General features: G+C 43.0%; 2 protein-coding genes across 4 annotated transcripts in view; one reads left to right on the forward strand and one right to left on the reverse strand.

Moving 5' to 3' along the window:
* Camk1d (calcium/calmodulin dependent protein kinase ID) overlaps positions 1-26,838 on the reverse strand; it is a 414,097-nt gene that overhangs the window by 36,853 nt on the left and 350,406 nt on the right. For all 3 annotated transcript variants that reach the window (XM_040755520.1, XM_040755519.1, XM_040755522.1), the window contains exons 5-6: positions 22,386-22,512; positions 229-304 (exon numbers count right to left, since the gene is read on the reverse strand). In XM_040755520.1, the coding sequence (XP_040611454.1) occupies positions 229-304; positions 22,386-22,512 (203 nt within the window). The remainder of the gene's footprint in view (positions 1-228; positions 305-22,385; positions 22,513-26,838) is intronic.
* On the forward strand, positions 3,906-4,825 carry LOC106022038 (V-type proton ATPase subunit E 1-like). The gene is given in 3 exon segments (XM_040756185.1): positions 3,906-4,005; positions 4,160-4,455; positions 4,457-4,825. Coding segments are annotated over 3 exon segments (765 nt in total).

The following is a 26,838-nucleotide window of genomic DNA, read 5'->3' on the forward strand; positions in this document are numbered from 1 at the left end:
GTCAGGTTCACAAAGACAGAGAGTAGAATGGAGGTTACCAGGGTTGAGGAGAGGCACAGGGAGCAGCGGTTTGTTAGACCAGAGTCTCAGGGTGGGGCAGTAAAAACATTCTGGAAACGGACAGCGGTGGTACTGCTGAGGACTTGAGAGTGATAAAATCTGGGTTATGCATATTTTGCCACAGTCAAATAAGAGTAGAGGGGAGCCATGCTGACAAACAATACTTACAAGATATAGGCAATCACCCCGATGGACCAGCAGTCAACGGCTTTGCTGTATGGTTTCTGGGCGAGAACTTCAGGAGCTGTGGACAGATAAAATCCTGATGATTCAAACGCCTGAGACCAAATACATTTACTTGGACTTCTCATTTTCTGACTTTTGTTTATCCTTGTTGGTTATTCAAAATTTGAGCTACCTGTGAATCTAAAACTGAATATGGGGCTAAGGATCCTGAACTATCAGTGGCAGAACACATGCTCAGCCTGCAGAAAGTCCTAAGTTCAAATTCAACTCCAAGTTTCAAAGACATTTAAATAGAAAATGACAAATGACTCATTTGTTATCTTTTCTAACTAAAGAAATACAAGGAGGTGTATGTAGAAATAATCACCCATCAACTGATTAATAAATGTTCTAAGTACCATAGCTTTGTCAACACTGCTGTGAGATGTTAATACTTAATTTGTGTATGAAGTATGAGCTGTATCCCCAAACTGACTAAGGACAGCATCTCTGGCTCCCGTGGGGACAAGGATGAGTAGCCCTTCCTATGCCTTTATAGAGCATACGGTACAGCCCAGAGAGCAGGGATCACTTGGAGCTGCTCGTTTTCTCTGAGTTGGGGTGATTTTCCTATTGCACTCTCACCTGATCTTCTACAGAGTGTGGGGCAGGGGCTGCTACTTAATCCCACTTCATCACTGAACCACTAGGTCATCAAGAGTCATTGCTTCCAGGGGTTGGGGATCATTTTGTATGAGCCCTGACACCCATGTTCCTGGCCTTGGTGTTGCAGCTTAGGGTCAGGTATTCACCTGGTGTCTGTGACCCACAGCATCTGGTGCAGTTGGCACTCAACTGTGGGTAAATACATACGAGATGATCCATCTCACTGACAAGTGAAGTCTGCTTTTCAATTTAAAGATCTCATGCTTGAGGCAACTTTAGTACACAGAACAATTGCAAATGTAGAAAAAGTGAAAATAGAATCACTGATAAAATCTTTGCTGGGCCTAGAATTGTGTGTTCTATATGGCTTACTTACCCCAACACCTTTGGGAAAATTCCATTATCATAACATTCATTATCCCCAAATTGTAGGGGAAGACACTGGGGCACTGAGAGGTTGAGCCGACTGGTTAAAGCAATCCATCCAGAAAGTGGCCTCCTCACCCACTTCTGCTCTGAAGGGACCTAATCTCACTAAGTGCCAGCAGTTACTAAGTGTCCACCGCTCTCATCTTTTCAGCCGACACTGAGTGAAAGCTGCACCTGAGCTTGGAGCACAAGGGCAGGAAACTGAGCTTCAGAGAAGTGGTTTTTCCCAGGTCACAGTCAGACACAGAAAAGCAGGCTATTTCACTAAAGTGAGAACTTCTTCAGTCTGTAAGAAAAGTCCAGAAAGTCCACCATGGAAATCTGTCCTTCCGTTCTCTTGAAGATAAATACCTCCCCGAGAAAGAATAGGAAGGTGTAGGTTGGAAAGATAGCTCAGTTGTCTTGCAAACAGGAGGGCCAGAGTATCACTCTTAGGACCCCACAAAAAGTATGGAGGCACACTGTGATTACAGAGCTGGGGAGGGAGAGGAAGAATATTTGGGATGTGCTGGCTGGCCAGCCTAGCCTACTTGGTGAGTCCTAGGCCAGAGAGAGACACTGCCTCAAATAACTCAGGGTGGACAGTGGTTGCATAACAACAAAGTTGTTTTCTGGCCTCCACACAAAGGCACGCACATGTGCACATGCACTCACCCACATACATGCATCTACACATACACAAAAGTGCACATACATACAAATATATACTGGTATGTTAAAAAGAATAGGAAGCTGTACAAATTACTATTGAGTATCTGTTCATGAGAAAGAAATACAGCCTATGAATCGGCCTTGTCTTTGCTATGTTTGCCACCAATGCGGCAGTAAAAAACTTCACAGATTGGTGAAGCAGGGTGGTCACCACCTTGAGAAATAGCCCTTGGAGAAGCCAGGTGCATAAAGGGTTCGTCCTGACTCACTGCTAAGAGCATGATTCTAAGAGTCCTCTGTTATGGGAAGTGACAAAGGGAGCCACTTAACCACGGTAAATGTCCTTTTGGTTTAGGAGTGGATACCCTGGCACAGATGTGGCTCAGTGGCTGCATCGGCAGGGGTTCTGTAGGGCCTGATGAAAAAAAGTTTGTCATGGGCACAGGATGCACTCAGAACACCTGACAGCCATTTTCACTACACACAGTCTGACCCGGATGTTAGGAGCAGAGACAAGCTGCTGGGTAGAAGCCCTGGACCACTTCAAGGATCCCAGGACTCATTATCAAGGTGGTCAGCCACCCAGCCTGGTCCTACCAACCTGCCAACCCAGGTGTCAAATGGCACAGAGGCACAGGGAATTAGCACCACACTGACAGCACAAACTCACTGTCATTGCAGTAGGTGCCCAGTGGTGACAGACACAGATGGAGGAGTCACAGAGAAGGAAGCTGTCAGAATGTATGACAGCTGCTAACATAGGCTGGCTCCATGCCCTGGGCTAAGATGTACAAGGCAGAAACAGAGACCACTGCCCTGCAAAGCCGTATCTCTCCAAGGATGGACTCAGTTCGTCTCTGTGTCCCTCCCCCATTGACTGTGGGAGGGATCGCTAAAAGAATAAAACCCATTTCTAAGTCTTCGACTCTTAAAAGCAAGAATGTGCTGGTACTAGCCACATGTTTCACCTTGAGTAGGAAAGCCACTAACATTCTGGGCAGCTGGCCAAGGCACTGCAGAGAATGCAGAACAAGCAGCTGACTCACATTTCTTGAAATGTCGAGATTCGAGTGTGTGCATGACACACATTTAGAAGCCAGAGGACAGCCTTGGCTCTCCTTCCTTAAGCACCATACATTTTTTTTTAGACAAGGCTTCCCATGGCCTGGAACTTAGCAAGTAGGCTAGGCTAGCTGGTCAGCGAGCCCCTGGGATCCAGCAGGGATCTCCACTTCCCCAGTGCTGGCATTAGAATTCTATCATACTCAGATTTTTTTAAACAAAAAATGATAGGTTCTGGGGATTGAACTCAGGTCCTCATGCTCACAAGGCAGGTACTTTACCACCTGAGCTATCTCTCCAGGCCTGTGAGACTCAGGTTCTTGTAGTCATGCACCTGCTACAATCATTTTTATATTGTGGGATTCTAACTATACAATAAAATTTGTAACATCAATCATATGGCTAGAAAATGTTTCTGGTTTGCATTTGGAGCATGAATGTGAGGGGAAAGTTCTAAATTATCAAAAAGCAAATGTCAGGATAACAAGATTGTGGGTGGCAATGTATGCATTCATGCCAAACTTCTGTTGCTCTTTTTGTTACTTACTGATACAAGTAATTTTTAATAAACTTGTAGGGGATAAACCATTTGCCTCTGGTGAAGTTCTTAGTTGCATTTGGAAGCAAAGACAGGAGGTAAAACATGACATAAAATGCCGGGCAAAGTGACTCATGACTGGGGGAAGATGAGAACTGCAGTGAGTCTGAGGCCAGCCTGAGCCACAGTGATTCCTGGCCAGCATGAGCTACAGAGTAAAACTTTGTTTTCAAAGCACAAAACCCTAAAATAAACAAAAAAATTTAAAAACAAGACGCAAAGTGCTTTGCAAACAACAGCCCCAGTAATTCCGAATATTTGAAAATACCACATCATGGGTGATACAGCAAGAGCCCAAGTCCTGATTTCACCTGAAACAAGACTGCTGGAACCACTGTTCCGAAAAGCTCACCCCAGCGGACAAAATCTCAGGGGCAAGGCCACGGCTTGGAGGTAGAACACTTGCTTAGAATGTGTGAGACAAGGCAGGAACCCGAAGGCAGGTTATAAAGTAAAGGAATCTGAGTCCTGCACTGGGTTTTCCTCTCCAGTTTGCTTGGCTGCAACTTGAGGTGGTCTGGACTTGAGGTTGTCCCCTGGCCAAACTTGCCTTCACCACGGAGCTCCGCGATACAGATGTGCAGAAGCAAATTAAGAACAAGATGGCTTTCATCGAACAAGAAGCCAACAAGAAAGCAGAAGAAATAGATGCAAAGGCAGAAGAAGAGTTAAATATTGAGAAAGGTTGTCCTGTGCAAACCCAAAGACTGAAGAGTATGCAATATTGTGAGAAGAAAGAAAAGCAGATTGAACTCAAGGTCCTCAGAGAAAGAGACGATCTCATCGCCGATCTGCTCAATGAGGCAATACAGAGACTCAGCAAGGTAGGTGATAAAAGATACAACCAGGTACCAAGTTCTGCTGGATGGCCTGGTCCTCCAGGGCTTGTACCAGGAGCCTCAAATGATTGCATGTTGCAGAAAACAAGATTTCCTTTTGGTGACTGTCACAGTACAAAAAGCAATTCCTATGTATAAAATTGTCACACACACAAAAAAGGGTGACATCCAAACTGACCAGGAGGCTTACCTGCCTGAGGAGATAGCTGGTGGAGCTGAAATCTATAATGGGGATCACAAGATAAAGGTTTCCAACACTCTGGAAAGCCGGGTGAATCTCATAACCCAGCAGATGGTGCCGGGAGTCTGGGGAGCCTTGTTTGGTGCAAATGCCAATGGGAAGTTCCTGGACTGAGCCTGGGAAGGTGCTGCTCATATGAGGCTGTACTCCTGTGGCAGCAGATATCTGTGTGACTTCCTCTTTCTGTTCTAATACTGATAATCAGTGGATACCCTCTGCAGCTAATGCCCTCGGCCCAGTGTCAACAGAAGGTGTGGCCAGGAATCCAGCTCCAGCTCATTTGCCACCACATCTATGCACTGGTTCTGCAGCAGGCTGTGAAGGGTCAGATGGTGCTGCATGGCCCTCACTAAGGACCTATTTTTTCCTGTTCCTATTATGGTCTAGAGTGAATGTGCATGCTGTCTGTCCCCTACTCTTTGAGTATAAGGTGCATGTGGGGCTTGCATTCCTCCAGCAACACTAGCTTCATTGTTCCTATTTGGGTCTGGTTCTTCTTATATGCAAATGTGATTTAAAATCTAAGACACAAATATTCTTTGTTTATTAAAACGAAAGGTATATGGGGGAACAAAGGAATGTGTGAGACTCTCAGTTTAATCCCCAGTAAGTAATATACATACATGCATGCATGAGCCCTCTTTAAGTAGGTTGACATAGAGATCAAATCCTGGGATCTCCCAAAGCCAGTGGAGAGATTTTCTCAAGTTCTACCCTTCTGTTTTGCTGAATCCACATGCTGGTTTGGGACCACCTCTTTCCATTTTCTACATTTCTTTCGGAGTTGACTGTGTAGTCTGGTCTTTTTTTGAGGTCAGTTTTCATGGTGATAACCAGCCAAACGCCTTATTATTGCTCTATCAGTCTCATACCTCTTGGCAAAACTCTGTTATAATTCTTTTAAAAAATAAGATAAATTCACAGCATCCAGTTGACAATTTTGGGGGTGACAAATGAGTTTCTAAACCAATGGGGTGCAGAGCAGAGCCTGGGAACTTAGGAAACAACACCCGGTGAACCAGGTTGTTGGGGTTCCATGTGTCTGGAGATACTAGGGGATTTTTTTCCTCAAGATAAAATATTCTCTTCTAATAGCATGCAGCAGAATTTACATGTGGTAGGAAATTCAGACAATGATGTCCTGATAATCCCAACACCTTTAAAAGGGGAAAGTCTTACAATCCAATTCATATAATTGGTGTTAGTGACAAGGGACTAGGGTTTGTGGCACTAGGTAGAACAGGAAAGGGCCTGTTATCTTGGCCCAGCCTTACTAGAGAGAGAGCCCAGTGCAGAAGGCTGCAGAGAGACTCATACACTTGAAGGTATTGAGAAGAGCTTGTACTTGGTCCAGTCCTTTGACTGTCCATTAGACTTGGTCAAAGCCAACCTTTTTAGACACAGAGAGAGCAAGCTGGGAGCTGTATCTGGGTAATACGCAGTTGGGTCCTTCAAGCATCTCACAAAATCCTCCAACAAACCAGTTCCATAGTTCACTGTGCCTTATACTATCCCTCTCCACCATTCACTGTTTTGAGAATCACACTGTGACTGACATCCAGACTTCATGCAGCTGGATACAGGATACAGAAGGGCCCTTGTATGTTCCCAGACGAGCACAGTCTAGTTCAACTGAGACCCAACCTAGTCACCACACATGCCATCATTCTTACAAGATGATACTCTCAAATTCCACACAAGTGGGTTATAAAGATATCTAGCACTTCAGGAATGCTTAGTGAAGGACTGGAGAGATGAGTCAGTAGTTAAGAGCACTGACTGTTCTTCCAGAGGTTCTGAGTTCAATCCCAGCAACCACATGGTGGCTCACAGCCATCTGTAATGAGATCAGGTGCCCTCTTCTGGCACAGGCTTACATGCAGGCAGAACCTTGCATACATAATTAATAAAATAAATAAATCTTTAAAAAAGCTCTCTTCGTTTAAAAAAGAAGAATGTTTAGTGAGTGCATACAATGGTGAGGGGAAGGATAGAATAGGAAAGGGAGACAATAGGAGAATAAGGGTGAAGGAGAAAGAGGAAGAGAGAGAGAAAAGAAAGGGAGGAAATGGAGGGAGGAAAAGTAAGGAAAAAAACTAATGAATTTTAGAATGCCAGTAACTGTTCACTAGGAAATTAATATATTGAATAAAAGCAAGATCAATCATTCCATAATCAAATGATTTCTCAGGAATTTGTGGGATAAAAGAGAATTAGTTCTACTTCTCTACATAGGGGTATGTCTGTCACTCAGGCCATTCTTCTTCTAAAAGACATTTCAGAATTACTAGGTTTACATATAAAGGAGAAAGATGTTTTTTTGCCATCTAACAGCTCAGAACTTCCTCCCTCATGGGACTTAGGGTGCTGTTAGTACAGCATTCGTCACACTTCGTCACGAAAACTTACTAGTTCCTAACAGTAAGTCAAAGCTCATCTTTATGCACATAGGCACAGCAAAGCATCAGGTATAGCATCCCACAAGCTACTAGAGTTCTCCACAGGCAGAGTCCTCTGGATGTCCCCGTCTCCCTCAGGCTTTGTAAAAAACAGTAGGTCTAGAATTTACATGAAGTGATTTATTACTGCAAGACGCAACCAACCCACATGTGGAAAATTCCACTCTGTGGGCACTGGTGTCTTTAAACCAAGGTATTTTATATTGATTTAGGATAAGTGTTCCTGGCAAGGGTGGGGCCCAAAAGATGTGGGGAAGAAAAAAAAAGAATTTCAGGGCCTTTCATGTTATTTTAAAAACAATTTAATTATTGATTTTTTTCTTCTTAAAGGGAGGCGGGAAATAGATTTGTCTAAGTGAAAACTGAGAGATCAGCTGTTTTGTGTAGGTAGGGACATGGGAACCAATCTTATAAAGAACAGGAATCTCCCACTTCCTGAGCACTCCAGGGCATCCCAAAAGCAGTTCCTGGTGGGAGGGTGAACCAAGAGGCCATCACCCTGCCACCAAGTTCAAGTTCATGTTGGAGGTGATTTGTTCTCATTTTCAGATGTCTGTTCTACCCATCCTCTCAGCACGTCACAGAAGATCACCTCAGTGGGTAAAGGACAGTGACACAGACAGGATAAAAGTCAATGGTCTAGAACCAAGGGGATTGGAGTAACGATACCCACTTTAGGCAATCATTTAATCAGTGGTGACTACAGTGCCTGCATTTACTGGCTCCTGGCTTTATGGGGGTGAGGAAGTGACTCTGGCTACTGCTCCATAGGAATACAGTGTTCCTCTTCTTGTGGGCACTGGGCTCAGAAGTAACTGGACATCAGCTATGGAGATGCCTTCTCAAGGACCAGTGGGAGAAAACAGATGTGACCACTATGCACAGAGGAAGAAGTGCCTTTGCTTAGCTCAAGTGTGATTTGACTGAAAGCCTGAAATTAGTGCACTTACTTGAAATAAAACCCACGGTGTGAATGCCTGTAATCCCAGAATTTGGGAGGTAGAGGCAGGAAGATGGGAAGTTCAAGGTCATCCTCAACTCTAAATAACAAGTCCAACACTAACCTGAACTGCATGAAACCCTGCCTCAAACAAACAAAAGGCAACTCTACAATTTCAGTACTGGCACTAAAGCCAAGGGGAGCAATATATATATATATATATATATATATATATATTTATATATATTGGTTTTATGAGACAGGGTTTCTCTGTATTGTTTTGGAGGCTGTCGGTCCAGCCAGGCCTCGAACTCACAGAGATCTGCCTGCCTCTGCCTCCCGAGTGCTGGGATTAAAGGCATGTGCCACCACTGCCCGGTGAAGGGGAGCCTTATAGACAGGCTTCTGTCATTATGTCTTGGGGATATTATCTGTCCACGCTTTGGTGTCCTGTTTTTCAGGATGCCTGCCACTTTGGCCTTTCTTTAGTGAAAAGAATGGGTCAGGGGAATAGCTGAATGTGACCTCTCTTGGTAAGAAATGCCAGGAAGTATGTGGGTGAGTGACACTGCATGTAACAGGGGTAGCAATAAGATACTGTGGAATATTAAAGATGTGTTATATTCATTGGTGCTGCAGAATATTGGTTTAATGATGCAAAGATGTATTGCATTCTCTTATGCTGCATTTGTTTAACTACGTAAAGCTATGTTACTTTGCCTATCTAAAACACCCAATTGGTCTAATAAAGAGCTGAGTGGTCAATAGTTAGTCAGGAGAGTAAAACAGAAAGGGCTGCCATGCAGGGAGAATAAATAGGAGAAATCTAGGCTTAAGAGAAGAGGGAGGAGCAAGAAAAAGGGAAGGAATTTGTCTTTGAAACCATTCTGTTAGCCTGAACCCCAGACTGATGGCTGGGAATCCAGCATGGGATTGATCCAGACCCCCTGAATGTGCATGTCAGTGAGGAGGCCTAGGCAATCTATGGGGCCTTGGGTAGTAGATCGGTATTTATCCCTGGCATACAAATGGACTTTGGGTACCCATCCCACAATGAGAGATGCTCTCTCAGCCTAGACTCTTGGAGGAGGGCCTAGGCCCTGCCCTGGATGAAATGACAGACTCTGGAGATCCACCATGGAGGGCCTTGCCCTCCCTGGGGAAGGGAGTGGGGGTTGGGGGAGGAGGGATGGCGGTTGATGGGAGGACATGGGAGGAGGGGAGGGAGAGGGAGAGAGACCTGGGATTGACATGTTAAAAACAATAAAAAGAAGAAAAAAAAGAAAAGAAAAGGGGAAGGAGAGGAGCCAGCCAGCAAGCCAGCCTGCCACAAAGTAAGAGGGAAGAAAGATATATAGAATAAAGAAAAGTAAAAAGCACAGGGACAAAATGCAGTTATAGAGAAATGGGGTAATTTAAGTTAGAAAACCTGGCAAGAAACAAGCCAAACTAAGGCCAGGCATTCATAAGTAAGAATAAGTCTCTGTGTACTTATTTGGGAACTGGGTGACAGGGCCCCAAAAGAGTAAAAAACAAAAAACAACTACAAGAAGATGTTTTTGATCATTTAAATTAGTTTGAGATAGGGTCTGGTATATCCCAGGCTGGTCTCCTACTCATTATGTAGCCAAGAATGGCCCCGAACTTCAGATCTTCCTGCCTTTCCCTCCCAAGGGCTAGGATGACTGACATGCACCACCACACATCTAGTATATGCTGTATGTTGGGATCAAACCAGGGTCTTTGTCCATACTGGCCAAGCACTCTACCAACTGAGCTACATCCCCAGTGATGAGGTCTTTTACACAGTAGAAAGATGAAAGTTCAGAGATGAAAAACTAAAAGTTCTAGAGATCAAGGGGAATGCAATCCAGCTTTTGTGTCTCTAGAAATTCAGCCATACATTTTAAGAGCATATTGGCCTTGGAGGAGAATTTTAGTACAACAGGAAGGGATGCCTAATGTTCTTAGGTCTGTTTCAGAAGAAGTTTTGTAGCAATATTTAAAAACGAACAACCCAATGCACGATGAAGGAATGTCCTGTGAAGACCTGACCATGTATGCTTTCACTAGAGTATTAGAATCTGAGCCTGGAGCCATGGGACATCCATGTATTGCTGGCACTTGGGAAGTTGAGCTGGGATGATGATGAAATTGAAGGCAATCTTGTCTCTATAACAAGACGTTGTCTCAACATACACACATACACACACACACACACATACACACACACACACACACACACACACCACCATCCAAATGATGCCAAACCAGATTTTAAAAAAACACCTGAAACATGGGCCCATCCTTGGCCATGGTTTGTCTTCCATTATCTTCTATCTCAGAGTGCAAAGTTCATGGGACTGCTCTGGACTCCTTTTGTTGGTATTGATTCCTTTGCAGTTTCTTACCCATGACTTAATGCTGTAATTTGCCAAAAAGTCTGTCACTAGAGCATCAGCCCACTCTGATGTTCCAGTAGCCCTTGAACTTGATTACAGGCTCAAAAGTCCCCATGAATGAATCACTTTGGCTCATAATTACCATTTGGACCTTATCTGGGATTGCTATGCAAACTCTACTGAAGCCAATATGTGGATGATGGATGAAGGAATGAAATTGAGGAATAGGAAGGGAGTGGAAAATTGGGAAGTAGCTGCGGTTTTGAATTTGGGAGCAACTTGGAATTCAGTGGACTGGAGGAGATGAGTGTCAGATTAAGGAATTAATGCATTTCAGTAACAGATAACTGATATATGACCATTATAGATTGGGCCAAACATTGTCCCATCCTGTCTGGCTTATGACTGACCAAAGTACTTAATTCTCTAGATGATCTGTTCTTCTGCAGTCTGGCAAGAGCTACCCTTGGTGTTTTCATGTAGGCTCTGGGGACTGAACTGAGGTCCTCATGTTTATTGTTGATTTTTTTTTAGTTTTAAAAATTAATTTTTATTTAAATTAAAAACAATCTTATTTTACATACCAATCCCAGCTCCCTCGCCCTCCCATCCTCCCATTTCTCCCACCATCTCCCAGTCCCACCCTCCATCTACTCCTCAGGGAGTGTGAGGCCTCCCATTGGGGATCATCAAAGTCTATCACATCATTTGGGGCAGAACCTAGGCCCTCCCCCACTTATCTAGGCTGAGAGAGTATCTCTCCATAGGGAATGGGCTCTAAAACCCCATTCATGCACTAGGGATTAAAAACTGGTTCCACTGCCAGGGGCCCCGTAGATCTGCCCAAGACCCCCAACTGACACCCACATTCAGGGGGCTTGGTTCAGTCGTATGCAGGTTCCCTAGCTGTTGGTCTGGAGCCTGTGAGCTCCCATTTGCTCAGGTCAGCTGTTTCTATGGTTTTCCCCAACATGATCTTGACCTCTCTTCCCTCTCTACAAATGGATTCCTGGATTTCAGCTCAGTGCTCAGCTGTGAATCTCTGCTTCTGCTTCCATCAGCCACTGAATGAAGGCTCTAGGATGGCATTTAAGGTTGTCATCAGTCTCATTACAGGGGAAGGGCACTCAAGGTAGCCTCTCCACCATTGTTTTGATTATTAGTTGGGGTCATCCCTGTGGATTCCTGGGAAGATCATGGTAAGAGGAAAAAGTGAGTTAGGTCAGACGTGGAGCCTAGCAGTAGATTGATGGCCTAGCATCTGCTAGTGAGAACATACCATGCTGGACTTTCTGTGACTGGGTTACCTTACTCAGGATGATTTCTTCCAGTTCCATCCATTTGCTTGTGAACTTCAAGATTTCCTTGGTTTTTTTTCCTGCTGAGTAGTACTCCATTGTGTAAATGTACCACATTTTCTCCATCCATTCTTCAGTTGAGGACCATCTATGTTGCTTCCAGTTCTGGCTATTACAAACAACGCTTCTGGAACATATGTCCTACTTGTATGAATGTGCATCCTTTGGGTATATGCCCATGAGTGGAATTTTTTGATCTTGAGGTAGATTGATTTCCATTTTCCTTTAAACCACCATACTGATTTCCCAAGTGGCCGTACAAATTTGTACTCCCAGCAGCAATGGAGGAATGTTCCTCTTTCTCCACATCCTCTTCAACATAGACTGTCATCAGTGTTTTTGATCTTAGCCATTCTGATAGGTGTAAGATGGTATCTCAGAGTTGTTTTGATTTGCATTTCCCTGATGACTAAGGATGTTGAGCAATTTCTTAAGTGTCTTTCAGCCATTTTAGAGAATTCTCTATTTAGTTCTGTTTGCTACTTTTTAATTGGATTTTTTTTGGTGTTTGGGAGACTAGCTTCTTGCATTCTTTGTATATTTTGGAAATCAGCCCTCTGTCAGATGTGGGGCTGGTTAAGATCTTTTCCCATTCTGTGGGCTGTTGTTTTGTCTTGTTGACTGTGTCCTTTGCCTTACAGAAGCTTCCTGGTTTCAGGAGGTCCCATTTATTAATTGTTGATCTCAGTGTGTGTGTTACAGGTGTTATGTTCAGGAAGTGGTCTCCTGTACCAATTCACTCAAGGGTACTTCCCACTTTCTCTTCTAAGAGGTCCAGTGTGGCTGTATTCATGTTGATGTCTTTGATACATTTGGACTTAAGTTTTATGCATAGTGATAGATATGGATCTATCTGCAATCTTATACATGTCCGCATCCAGTTATGCCAGCACCATTTGTTGAAGATGCTTTCTTTTTTCCATTGTATAATTTTAGCTTCTTTGTCAAAATCAGGTATTCATAGGTGTGTGGGTTAGTATCAGAGTCATAAATTTTATTCCATTGGTGTACCTGTCTTTTTTGTGCCAAAACCAAGCTGTTTTCATTACTATTACTCTATAGTAGAGTTTGAAGTCAGGGATGGTGATGCCTCCAGAAGTTCCTTTATTGTACAAGGTTGTTTTGGCTATTCTGGGTTTTTGCTTTTTGAAGTTGAGTATTGTTCTTTCAAGGTCTGTGAAGAATTGTGCTGGGTTGTAGATGGGGATTGCTTTGAATCTGTAGATTGCTTTAGATAAATTTGTCATTTTTACTATGTTGATCCTACCAATCCAAGAACATGGGAGATCTTTACATTTTCTGGTATCTTCTTTGATTTCTTTCTTTAAAGACTCAAAGCTGTTGTCGTACAGGTCTTTCACTTGTTTGGTTAGAGTTACCCCAAGATATTTTATGTTGCTTGTGGCTATTGTAAAGTGTGATGTTTCTCTGATTTGTTTCTCATCCCATTATTGTCTATATTTGTAGTAGGACTACTAATTTTTTTAGTTAGTCTTGTATCCTGCCACTTTGCTAAAGGTGTTTATCAGCTGTAGAAGTTACCTGGTAGAATTTTTCAGGTCACTTATGTAAACTATCATATCATCTACAAATAGTGAAAGTTTGACTTTTTCCTTTCCAATTTGTATCCCCTTTATCTCCTTTTGTTGTCTTATTGTTCTAGCTAGAACTTCAAGCACAATATTGAAAAGATATGGAGAGAGTAGACAACCTATCTTGTTCCTGATTTTAGAGTAATCGTGTTGAGTTTCTCTCCATTTAGTTTGATGTTGGCTGTTGGTTTGCTGTATATTGACTTTATCATGTTTAGGTATGTTCCTGTTATCCCTGATCTATTTAAGACCTTTATCATGAAGGGGTATTGGATTTTGTCAAAGGCTTTTTCAGCATCTAGTGAGATGATCATGTGGTTTTTCTTTTTCAGTTTGTTTATATGATGGATTACATAGATGGACTTTTTTTATGTTGAATCGTTCCTGCATCCCTGGGATGAAGCCTACTTTGATCATGGTGGATGATTTTTTTTTCTGCTGTGTTCTTGGATTCTATTTGCCAGTATTTTATTGAGTATTTTTGCATCAATGTTCATGAGGGAAATTGGTTTATAGTTCTCTTTCTTAGTTGTATATTTGTGTGGTTTGGGTACCAAGGTAATTGTAGCCTGGCATGTTCTCTCTCTGACTTTTGGTTAGTTTGGATAAATGTTTGTCTATTTTGTTGATTTTCTTGAAGACCCTACTCTTTGTTTCATTGATTCTTTGTTTCTACTTTACTGATTTCAATCCTCAATTTGATTATTTCCTGGCATCTACTTCTCCTGCTTGAGTTTGTTTCCATTTTTTCTAGAGCTTTCAGGTGTGCTGTTAATTATCTAGTGTGACTATTCTCCAGTTTCTTCATGTGGGCACTTAGTGCTATGAACTTTCCTCTTAGCATGCTTTCAAAGTGTTCCATAAGTTTGAGTATGTTGTGTCTTCAATTTCATTGAATTATAGGAAGTTTTTAACTTCTTTCTATTTCTTGCTTGACCCAGAAGTGATGCAATTGAGCATTGCTCAATTTATATGAGTTTGTAGGTTTTCTGCACTTTGTGTTGTTGAATTCTACCTTTAATCCATGGTGATCTGAAAATATACAGGGGGTTATTCCAATTTTTTTATCTGTTGAGGTTTGCTTTATTGCCGAGAATGTGGTTGATTTTAGAGTAGGTTTCATGTGGCACTTAGATGAAGGTATATTCTTTTGTGTTTGGATGGAATGTTCTATAGATGTCTGTTAAACCTAAGTGGGTCATAACTTCTGTTAGTTCCTTTGTTTCTTTGTTAACTTCTGTCTGGTAGTCCTATCCAGTGGTGATACTGGGGTGTTGAAGTCTCCCACTGTGTGTAGGGGTTTATATATGATTTGAGTTGTAGTAATGCTTCTTTTATGAATGTGTGTGCCTTTGTATTTTGTTCACAGATGTTCAGAATTGAGACTTCATCTTGATGAATTTTTTCTGTAATGAATATGAAATACCCTTCTTCTTCTCTTTTGATTAATTTTAGTTTGAAGTCCAATTTGTTAGCTATTAGTATAGCTATACCAGCTAGTTTTTTTAGGTTCGTTTGATTGGAAAATGTTTTCCCAAGCCTTTACTCTGAGGTAACATCTGTCATTGAAGCTGAGGTGTTTCTTGTATGCAGCAGAAGGATGGATTCTGTCTTTGTATCCATTCTGTTAGCCTGTGTCTTTTTATAGGTGAGTTAAGACCATTGATATTGAGGGATATTAGTGACCATTTGTTGTTAATTCTTGTTTGTTTTGGATTTGTTGGTGGTGATATTGTGTGTGGATTTCTCCCCTTTTTCCTTTTGGTTTTTGATAAAGTGGGATTATCTGTTGCCTATGTTTTTGTGAGTGTAGCTAACTTCCTTGGGTTGGAGTTGTCCTTCCAATAGGATTTGTGGACATGTATTGTTTAATTCTGGCTTTGTCGTGGAATATCTTGTTTTCTTGACATATAGTGATTGAAAGCTTTGCTGGGTATAGTAGTCTGGGCTGGCAACTATGGTCCCTTAGCATTTGTAGAACATCTATCCAGGACATTCTGGCTTTCAGAGTTTCCTTTGAGAAGTCAGGTATAAGTCTGAGAGGTCTGCCTTTCTATATTACTTGGCTTTTTCCCTTTGCTGCTCTTAATATTTTTTATTCTGTATGTTTGGTGTTTTGATTATTATGAGGTGAGGGAACTTCTTTTTGTGGTCCACTCTACTTGGTGTTCTGTAAGCTTCTTGTAGTTTCATAGACATGTCCTTCTTTAGGTTGGGAAGTTTTCTTCTATGATTTTGTTGAATATGTTTTCTATACCCTTGAGCTGGATTTCTTCACCTTCTTCTATACCTTTATTCTTATGGTTGGCATTTCAAGGTGTCCCATATTTCCTGGATATTTTGTATTAAGGATTTGTTGGACTTAAGATTTTCTTTGGTCGATGAATCTAGTGAATCTTCAATACCTGAGATTCTCTCTTCCATCTCTTATATTCTATTGGTTATGCTTACATCTGATCTGTAGTTCCTGATTTTGTACCCAGCTTTTCTACTTCCAGCATTTCTTTATTCTGTGTTTTCTTTATCGTTTCTATTTCAGCTTTCAAGTCTTGAACTGTTTGAATTGTTTCCTTCATTTGTTTGGCTATTTTTTCTTGGCTTTCCTTGCTTTCTTTAAGAGAATTGTTTATTTCTTGAATTTTTTTTGGTTTGTCTTTTCTTCCATTTCTTGTGTCCTTTGTTTGCTTTTCCTTCCATTTCTTTATGGGATTCTTTTCATTTCCTCTTTGAGGGTCTCTATCTTCTTCATAAAGTTGTTTTTAAGGTCATTCTCTTCTGCTTAATCTGCATTGTGATAGTCAGATCTTGCTGGTGTAGAGTCCCTAGACTTTAGTCATATTGGTCTTTCTGTTGTTGAATGTTCTTATTCTGTCATCTTTCCCATCCCTTCTTCCAGTGGGTGCAGGTAGGGTTTCTCCCTCTCCTCTCTCCTCCTCTCCCAGTGGGTGTAGGTGGGCTAAGACTGTGATGTCAGCAGACTCTGCATGGTTCGGCCTGCCAGGGCGGGTCTGCTACATACTGAGCAAACACAGAAAACTCCAAGGAAGGGACAGGGAAGATGGACCTGAGCAGGGCCCACACTCACTTTTTCCAGTGGGTGTAGGCAGGCCAAGACTGAGAGATACAAGAAGACTCTGGAAGGTCCAGCCTTCTGTGATGGGTCTGCTACTTGCCAAGCAGACCCAAGAAACCCCTGCTCTCCCACAATCTTACATCTCAACTCAAGTTCTAAAAATTCAGTGATCCCTGAAATAAGGACATTCCCCTAAATGGGTGGAAAAAGAAACATTAGAAGAATGCTGATCAAATTTTCTCCAGCTTCATTTAAGGAAGAGCAAGACCAAATGTGTTTAAACTGCTTTAGAGAGATTAAAGCAGAAATAGACTAATGATGCCTACCATGGCTGGGCTAGCTATGCTGAAGCTAAGTTCTGGAAGGATACAAGGATGATCACTTTTGTGGGAACTACTCAACAATCAGACATGAATTAAAATTTTGCTCATGTAGTTCTGATTATAAGTAAAATGATGTTCCCAGGTGTCAATGGCCTCTCCCAGTTACAAGTCAAAAGCAATCAGGAAATAGTAGTGATGTGCTGGGAATGAAATACTACAGAGTGATAAATCATTGCTCAACCAGAGTCAATAATGGAACTTCTCACTTTAGAACCATGGCAGTTCAGGTGGAGTGCCTGCCACCAGCCACCTCCCTCTCTCCACAGCAGCCCTGGTGGGAAGAGAGCAACATGGCACCCCATTCTTAAGACATATATAGCCACTTGCTCTGTATATTTGAAGTTTTCTTAAAGTTTATCTTTGTTTCTGAAACCAGGAGGCTTGACTGTGATCCTTGAGTCTGAGCAATCATGTTAGTATGGAGAAAAAGTGAGATAAGCAAACAAATGAAAAACCAAAGCTAAACAAGCAAGCACACATGCCCACGCATGCACAGACACACATATATGCACACACACATATATGCACCATGCCACACTCATGCCCCTCACATACCCCGCAATACACACGCAAACACAGATATACACAGACACACACTCAACACACACCACCACACTCTTTATCAGTTCCATGGTTGAGATGGATGCCTTATATCACATTCTCAGTGACCTCAGGGGACCCATTGGGGTATTTTAATTAATTCTACAGATCAGGCATTCTAACTGATAAATTTCTTAGTTCTGACTTTGTCTCTTGTTGGTAGTATCAAGGAGAATGGAACACTTGACTTAAACAGATTCCACATCTAGGTCTGTGCCACATTGACAGATATCACACTCCTCTGAGCAGCTCATTGCCACCAGGTGGGCCAATAATTTCCCCTCATTATCATTATCATAAAGACATTTGCAGCAGCCTGTTCTCCAAACTAAAGGAGTGTGGTTCTTTCTCAAACAGAGAGCAGCAGAGAGAATTTCAGGGCTTTTGTGGCAACTGTAACTCTCCTTGTCTTTGCCTGAGTTCCACTTTCCTTCAGTTCTTCCAGAAGTTTCTTCTTGGTTGTGCTAGCTACTGATGACCCCTCTTTCTTGCCAGGACTTTACAGTTTGCTCCTGAAATACACTAGTTATGCTGCATTTGAAATACATAATCATACATGCATCTTGTACTATATACCTTGTCACACTGTCCTGGGGTTAGATGGAATAAACCATGGAGGCTGCATGCAATAGGACCTCTGTGCCAGGGATGGAGTGATGTTGACAATCACCCCTTAGTGACACTGTCTCCATGGGCCACATCTCCCTTTTATAAAAGGATAAGGAGGGGGCAGGGAAGATGGCGCAGTCAATAAAATGTGTGCTGTGCAAGTCTGAGGATGAGAACTCTACCCCTAGTTTACTCACAAGAAACCAGGTGTGGCAGTGAAAGTTTGTAAACCCAACTTGGGAGGCAGTGGGAGGATCTCTGGGCTTGCTGGTCACTCAATCCAGCATAGCTGACACCCCCACCCCCAGGTTCCAATGAGAGACACTGTCTCAAAACACAAGGTGGATGGACCTAAGGAGTCACACCTGAGGTTGTCTTCTGGCTTCTACCAGCATGCTCAAGTTCTACACACACACCCCTTATCCATGTTACTGAACTAACTGAGGAATGAATTTACTTAGTTATTTGCCTATAATCCTTCTGTCTAAATGTTAGGACATGAGAGAGGATTTCTGCCTGCTTTGTTTTTTCTTTCTCCTAAATTTTTTTCATTCTACTAGAATACCTCAAACAGAAGGCAGAAATTAAATAATTAATTCTGGCCTCAAATTTGAAATTCTCCTGCCTCCACTTCTCAAGTGTTGGGGTGACAGGCATGTGCCACCATAAGTATATCACTATTATTAAATTTACCTGCTGGCTTCTGTCTCTCACAACACTGTTTTGAGTCAGAATCTCTACCCTATTCACATTCATTTGTGAACACCAAATACTGTCCACAGTGCATAGTTTAGAATTCAATAACTGTGTATTAAATGAATTAATGAAAAGAGAAAAATATCCATGGGCCCTCTGCTCTGTGTCTGCAATTCGGCATGCCTCTGTACAAAGATGGAGGAAAAACCATAGTGCAGTGAAGAGACAAACAGACAGGGACCCATATTCAATGTGATCATAGTCAGAGTTTTGAGAAGGGGGAAGGAAGGAATTAGGATACTGAAGGAGAGGATGAGGCAGGACAGCAACCAGAAGAGGGTAGCCTTTCAGCTGGGTTTTGATGGATGCATAGGAGATTGACATGGAGACTGGGGCAGGGGAAGATCCACTTTAGCTGACTGTCCAAAGACCATAGAGACCTGAGCCTGTTTCACTCTGGGTCCTCAGTAAATACGACCAAAATCAGTAGCTGTATGACTATTGTTCTCAGAGCACTCTGTAGCTGACAACAAAATCGCACAAGGGCTTGCTTACCTACCCTTCAAGTGTACACTTCATACACTGTCCCTAAATAAATCAGCTCTAGCCACAGCAACAAATTGAAACAAACTATGCAGGCATGGCCACCGTAAACAGGGAGACCGCCAGCCACACAGAGTGGCCAAGAAGCAATCTAGGAAGCATTAGAGCTCTCCAGTGTGTGTGGGTTAATATGAGGACAGCTAGGCGCACATGTGTGTGAGAATACCCTGTAAGAGCAGTTAGGTCGCCGCTCAAAAGCCAGAAGGCAAAAGCCTGGTCAGAGTCCCTCATCTTTCCAAGGATATGCCTTCCATTAATTTCCTTGCTGCTTGCCAGATAGTGTAGACCACACACAGGAGAAACTGCATACACATGCCACATACCCTTGCATTTTTCTCCAGCTACAAATGAGCTTGTACGTATCTCACATGACTCGCTTTCCACAGTCCCCACATTCCAAGGTCCCTCCTGTCCTCACTTTCATAAGACCAGTGACTGCTGGCTGGCCCATCCATCCCTCTCTTGAGTCTCTATGGCCTCTTTGTTGGGGAAGTCTTATGCCAATAAAGCACTGTCTGGCCAATAGGGAATCTAGATAGGAGGGACTAGGAGTCCAGGAGGATTCTGGGAAGGAGAAACACAAGAGTCGAGATGTAACGCCATTGGGGTAGGAAGCCCGGAAACCTCTCCGGTAAGAGACATACTTAGATTAGCAATTATGGGGTAATTACTTAAGGCAGAGCTAGCCAGTAAGAGACAAGCAAGGCCAACAGCTTCATAATTAATACAGCGTCTTGTGTGTTTATTTGGGGACTACAATGTGGCAGAGCCCAGGCGACTGGCGGGTGATAAACCAAAGCGGCTAGCAAAGAAAAAGCTTCTCTTAACACCTCTTAAAATCAGTCAGTGCATATTCACAATCGGGGACATGAGTCCCACTGGTGTCATCTCCCACAGCCTCTGTGTGCCACATCCTTTTGGTGAGGAGCCCATCCTCCTAAATCTCTTCCTCCTTTCCCTTCCCTCATCTTATGCACCATTCCCCTCTGCTGGCTCTTTGCTTCACTCCTCTATGCAACTAGGAAAATGAAACCGCAGTGCCATATCAATTTTGATATGAGAATGTAATTATGCAAGGACTTGAAACACCATGGAGTGCTAGCAAGATCATTGGAATGACCCACAGTGTTCGCTGTCTCTAGACCAATAGGTTTTAGGATGAATCTCCTCAGCCTATTGGAAAGGTTCCCGAGTTGTTACCTGAAGATTCATGGGAATGGTGTAGGCTGTGTAATACTAATCTCCCTTCTTTAGGGAGGTTCACAGTGTTTCTTCTGCCCTCCCTCTCACTCTTTTCTCCTTCCTCCCCTCCCTCCTCCCTTCTTTTCTCCTTCTCTACTTCCCCTCCTGGTCTCTCCCTTTTCCTTTATCACCTCTTCCAATTCTTCCTCTGTTTTGTTGTTGTTCTTGTTTGTCTGTTTTTGACAGGATCTTACTATATATCCCAGACTGGTCTCAAAATCAATTTCTTCCTACTTCCCTATTCCCCAGTCCCCAGTGCTGGGAATGCCAGAATGTGCCATCATGCCTAGTACACATGTTGCTCTCACAAAGAAAGACCTTCAAAGTTTATATGAGGTTTCAGCCTTGTTCTCCATTTTCCAACCTCACCCCACAGACATACTCCTCTTGCCCTGTCTCTGCTTTTGCCTTTTTACCAAGCTTCTTTGCCTAGTAGAATGACCCCTCTTCTCTAACTCCCAGGTGGCCAATTGTTTTCTATCATCCAGGTGAAGGCCCAAACCTCAGTTCTCTCAACACAGCCCTAAATGCTCCTTAAGCCCCGTCAGTATCGATTGAATTCTCCTGGCTTTGTTTCCCTCAGCACAACAATCAGAAATGCCCTTGCCCATTTGTTTCTTTTTTGTGGTCTCTTGTTTCAGCTACCAAGCCATCTCCATGAAGGCAGAGAAGAGTCCCATCAAAACAGTGCTGGGGACACAGTAGGCTCTGAATACACATTTGATAAGTGATCGAATACACTGATATGAACAGTTTTATGGATAAGCGTTCCCTAATGGCTCATATGTGGAGATTTGGTCTCCAGCATGTGATGTTTTGGGGAGATGGCAGAACACTGAAGTTGGCCTATTCTGAGGTTTCCCAGTCGTTGGGGCTACACCTTTGAAGGGGTTATTAATATCCCATCCTTTCCCCCTTCATGTCCCAACCACATGGTGAATGGTTTTACCAGATACTGTTGCCATGGTGTGTGCTTTGCTGCAAGCCCAACAATCACTCACAGTCTGAAACCTCCAAAGCCACCGGGCACAATTAACCTTTCTGTTTATAAGATGATTGTGTCAGGAGTTTCTTATAGTAACAGCAAGCTAACAAAGTTCCCGTGGGCTTTCTCCACAAAACAGAAGCTGAATCTCAGTGACCAACTGTTCACAGCTGTCGGTAGCCTTCTCTGCATTTTTTATTAGTAGCAGGTAAAAAAGGTGCAGTTATTATTTTAGGAAAAACTATCATAACCCCTGGCTTTGCCTGTACCGATCAGGGTGAGTAGACTTGAGAGAATGACTTACTTATGGCTTCTTTCATATAAATATGTCCTCTCTGGCTGCATCTATGTCAATATTTGCATGTTTTATTGAGTCTGCCCGCACCTTACTACATGTTCAATGCTTCAGTGTAAATCATCCAAAAATAGACATGTACAATAATTCTGGTATTAGAACCTGGGATTCCATCCCATTTTGCTCTCAGACTCTAGTTGGGCCCATAACCAAATCAAACAGGATTTCCACCCAACTGTTAAAAGGTTTCAGGGAATCACTTTGATGCTAACTTGCTATGCTATCTCTCAGTATTTTTATCTTTCCTTCAAGGGAAATGCAGGCAGTTGTGATATGTGCTGGGCTCCAAGACTTCAGGAGGAAGATGATATTGCCATGGAGACAACCCAACTTCGTGGGGACACACATGCATGCACACATTCATACACTGTCCTTACCGACATAGCCTGGGGTCCCACAGGCCGTGGACATCACATCTCCTTTGCCCTCCATTTTTGACAAGCCAAAGTCACTGATCATTATCTTGGACTCCTCGTCTTGACTGTAGTACAAGAGATTTTCAGGCTAGAGAAAACAAAACAAAAACAACTTAGAGATAGTAATTCGAACCTGGAGTGTATACCTATCACCCCCGCTACTTAGGAGAGTGTGTCTCTCTAAATAAGAAATAAAATGAGGACTGGAGATGTATAGCTCAGTGATAGGGGGCTTGCTTCACTGCAAGAGGCCCTGGACTCAATCCCCAGAACTGAAAGCAAGCAAGCGAACAACTGAAGAGTGGAGGCACATTTATTGAGCTGCCTTACTTACGGAGACTCATCAACTCTCACAATGAAACACAACCATGACCTTTAGACATAGACAACGCCTAAGTCAATAGATGCCAATTAAAACAGCAGTGCTCCCAAAGCAGGCCACAGAGGGCCCTGCAGAGCATTTGGCACAAGCAAGTCTTCAATGTTATTCTTTTCTTTTACCAGTATTTTTGTCTCCTTAAAAAGAAAAACCACATTTTGAGGGAACCTAAAAAGCGGATGGCTCTCAGACTTTTGTCATTTCAGTTATTCAATAGGAGAACAGGATTCCCTGGAGATGAAACCACATTTTCAGGATTTGGAGAGAGAGAGAGAGAGAGAGAGAGAGAGAGAGAGAGAGAGAGAGAGAGAGAGAGAGAGAGAGAGAGAGAGAGAGAGAGAGAGAGAGAAACTAGAGACACTTGCAGGTTACTCTGCTGTGATGCAAGGCTCTTAGCAACCTCCTGTCCTGCTGCAGTCCTGCCAGATGGACTGCACCTTGCTGAGATCATCCTCTACCTGCTCACGCCCCTGCCAAGGGAAGGGGGAGAACCTTGGGAACAAAAGCAGCACTTCCTTGTAATGTGTCCTTAGACTCCCCTCTTCTGGCTGCCTTTCTGCCACACACAGGTCACAGTGTCTACTTGTCAGCACTGTGCGCAGCACAGGGAGAGCACAGACAGTGGTTTGACACAGCAGATGTCTTAGTCTACTTTCCAGACCTACAGTCCTTTGTTGTTTGTGTCATTTTGCTGTGATAAAGGGTCTTATTATGTAGTCTAAGCTGGCCTGGAACTTGCTGTGGGTTCCAGATAGGCTTCAAACTTATGATTCTCCTGACTCAGCCTCCTGAGATTACAGGAGTATATCTCTGTGCCCAGTGGGTCTTCACTGCGGTTTTTCAATATCAGTGACATATAGGAGCGATTTCCTTGGGACAGACGATGAAACATTATTTGCAGAGAGTTTTATGCAAAACTGGGGATTGTCATTGGTGCTAGCAAGGACTGGGGTGGGGTTTATGGGTACCATGATGCACCTGTTTCAGGCTAGTACCATCTCTACAGGGCTGAGAAACTCAATACTGAAGAGGAACCTGCATTTTTATTTATCTTTTACGTTTTGTGTGACTTCAGTTGATGCTATCCTTCAGGGGGATACTAGTAGGACAGTCTTGGAACATCCAACCACCAGGACAGTTCTGAAAATTTGTTGAGTGAATAAGTATTTGTGGCTCTTGTCTGCAATAAAGGAATGAGAGCAGAATGAAGGACCTGGAACGGAAGCTCATTTTCCCACCCCATTTCCAGACTGGCTACTCTCCCAGCCCAAGGATAAAGCCATATTCTCTCATCAGGCTTCTGGGGCAAATCTTAGTTGCTACACCTTGAATTTTAGGAATTATCACAAGTAGAGTGACAAAACTTGTGTAGAAAGTGTTTTGAGGTCTTTTGTGCACCACCATTCACTGTTCATCTGTGAGGGTATTAAATAGATGAGAAACATCCTTTGGTAGATCTGAGATGGGGTGGCAGGGGATCCCGAGAGCAGTGACTCTGGCATGCAGTCTCTGCTATGAAGAAACTGTAAGAACTGTCCAAGACTCTGACCTTGACTAAACCTTGACCAAGCTCCCCTGAGCCCTTTTCAGGGCAAAGCCTTGACCTTAGCCTCTCAAGCCCCTCTTTCTCTCTAGCCAGGCCAGCCAAGTACAGTCTAGCCTGAATCAAGCGAATTCACTTTAGAGGGAATCACTACCCCTGAAATATGACCACATTCTTCCTCGGGTGCTTTTGACGCTGCTAAAGAAGCAATTGTTCACGTATTTTGAAGGACACTGCGTAGTCTTTGTCACCACCACCATGGGACTTTATAGGAAGCAGGATCTGATTCAGCTCCAGTGCTACAATGGTTAAGTGGCAATTTCTAGCCACGGGCAGGTTGCACGACAGTAGATAGAACATTACTGTGAGTAAGTAAGGGGACATTGGCAAGGCCAATTTGAAAGGACTTACGGCACAAGACAGGGTGACATGACATTGAGGGTGAGTGATAAAAGATTTAGTCAAAGAATGTTTTGTGCTAAATGGATCCAGGATGACTGTTATGATTAACACTGGGAGATCTTCTTTAAATGCTTTTCATCTCTTCCTTCCTTTCTTTCTTTGTTTATTTGTTTATTTATTTATTTATTAAGATAGGGTCTTTCCACTGAGTCTGGAGGCTGCCAACTGCCAGCAGGGATCCTCTTGTCTCTGCCTCCCAGTGCTGGGATTACAGGTGTGCATTGCTATCCCTGGCTTCTGTATGAGGGTTCTGGTGACCAAATCCATCTCAGGTCCTCATGCTTGTACAGTGAGCACTTAGAGGTGTGAGTCATCCACCTGTCCTTCTGAGAAGTCATCAGGTGCTGTGCTGTCCTCCACCCTACCCTGTTCTACTCCAAGTGCCACTTGTTCCTCTTGTGTTCAGAGTCAGAGCTGGGGTCAGTTTCTCTCCCTTACCACAGCAGACTCCAGCAAAGGCTTCTTTCTTGCTGTAACAAATGTCAAAACATCTTTTTCTTTAACTATTTTCTGTCACCTGCAGTAGTGCTACAAAGAGTAATTGGAGTCTGAAGTCACCAAGACAATTTTGTGAAGAGTGAGAGTTGAAAGAAATCAAATAATGCTAAAGGGTGCTTTGAAATGAAAATGAAATGGCCAGTCTGTAGTTGAAACAGTTGAAATGCTTGGGAAATGAGGGAGGGGTTTCTTTTATAAAATGCATGGGTTTAGGGATTATCCATTGATGAACAGACAGACTCAGTCACAGAGGCCAAGAGAGCGCTCTATTCCACTACCACTAGCCTGGCCCCAGGATTTCTGCAGCTGGAGAAGTAAGCATGTGACTCATGCTGCCAAAGGAAGTTCACCTCAGGCAAGAGGTTGCCAAGTACCCCAACCCAACATACACACCTCCTCCAACAGGTGGTTCCTTCCAGTGAGTAAGATGCTTTTCTGACTGTTATCTCAGAAGAGTAAGTTAAAGCAATTAGATATTCACTGTTTTGATCAATAGTTTGAGTTGTTTCAAGGTTTGGTAATGGCAGTAAGGCTCTCCTGGCTTGTGGGAGAAGAGAGGCAGAGCTGAGATGGCTAATATATCACAGTTCTTCCTGCCAGGAGGGGACCCTTTGAAGGGCCTGATCTCACCTGAAAATTATTTTGCTGCATATTATGACATTTCTATAAGACAACTGTGGGCAAACACTTAAATTGGATTATTAAGCTTCTTTCTTGGTAATACTTTATATAATAATCCTTAAAAAGATCTCACTCAACACATTTCTGGGAAAGTTACTGTTGCATATAACAATACAATGAATCTAGTTTTCTCAACAGGGGGCAGTTTTGCCCCCCAGTGGACAAAATTTAGCAAAGCCTAGAGACATTTTTGGTTTCTAATACTCCAGGAAGGGTCCTGGAAATTTAGAATTCAAGGGAGCAGCTAAACATCCTGCAGGGTCCAGAGCTTTTGCCCACACACAGTCCTCCATCTCTAAACACCAATAGGGCAGAGCTAAGAAACCATCCAAGTTCAATGGTGGAGTGGCAGACACTTCCCTTCTCACTCCCTGTACTTGAACAAAACAGAGCACTAGGTTGTCTCTCATAGTTTCCCAGGGCCCACAAGACATAAGAACATCTGTTTGGAAGGAGAAGTGGGCATGTGTGCTCATGGGTTAGGGTAACATTGCATACCCTACATATATCTTTTGTTAGCACCATCAGGCTGTCTGTTGCTGTAGCTTAGATTGTGGGTGGTTTTCAAGTTCTTAGAAGTTGATGAAAATTTAATATCACATGGATGAAACTCTTTGAAGCCTCTGACAAGAGATCATACTACAATCCTAACACTGCCACTGTATTCTGCCACAAGGAGCCCAATTGTCAAAATTCTCTTTCCCCTTCTTTTTGATTGTCATGGGCTGTACTTCCAGAAGGCCTGGTGTTCTTGAAGTTCCCCAGGCTGAGGGCTACAAGCACTTGCCACCAGTTTTAGGTAGAAGTGGAAAATGGTCTGCTGTCTTGCTGACCCACTTTTTTCCTAATAA

Source organism: Mesocricetus auratus, unplaced genomic scaffold (genome assembly GCF_017639785.1).
Source record: "Mesocricetus auratus isolate SY011 unplaced genomic scaffold, BCM_Maur_2.0 Super-Scaffold_100013, whole genome shotgun sequence".
In the NCBI taxonomy this organism is placed as follows: Eukaryota; Metazoa; Chordata; class Mammalia; order Rodentia; family Cricetidae; genus Mesocricetus; species Mesocricetus auratus.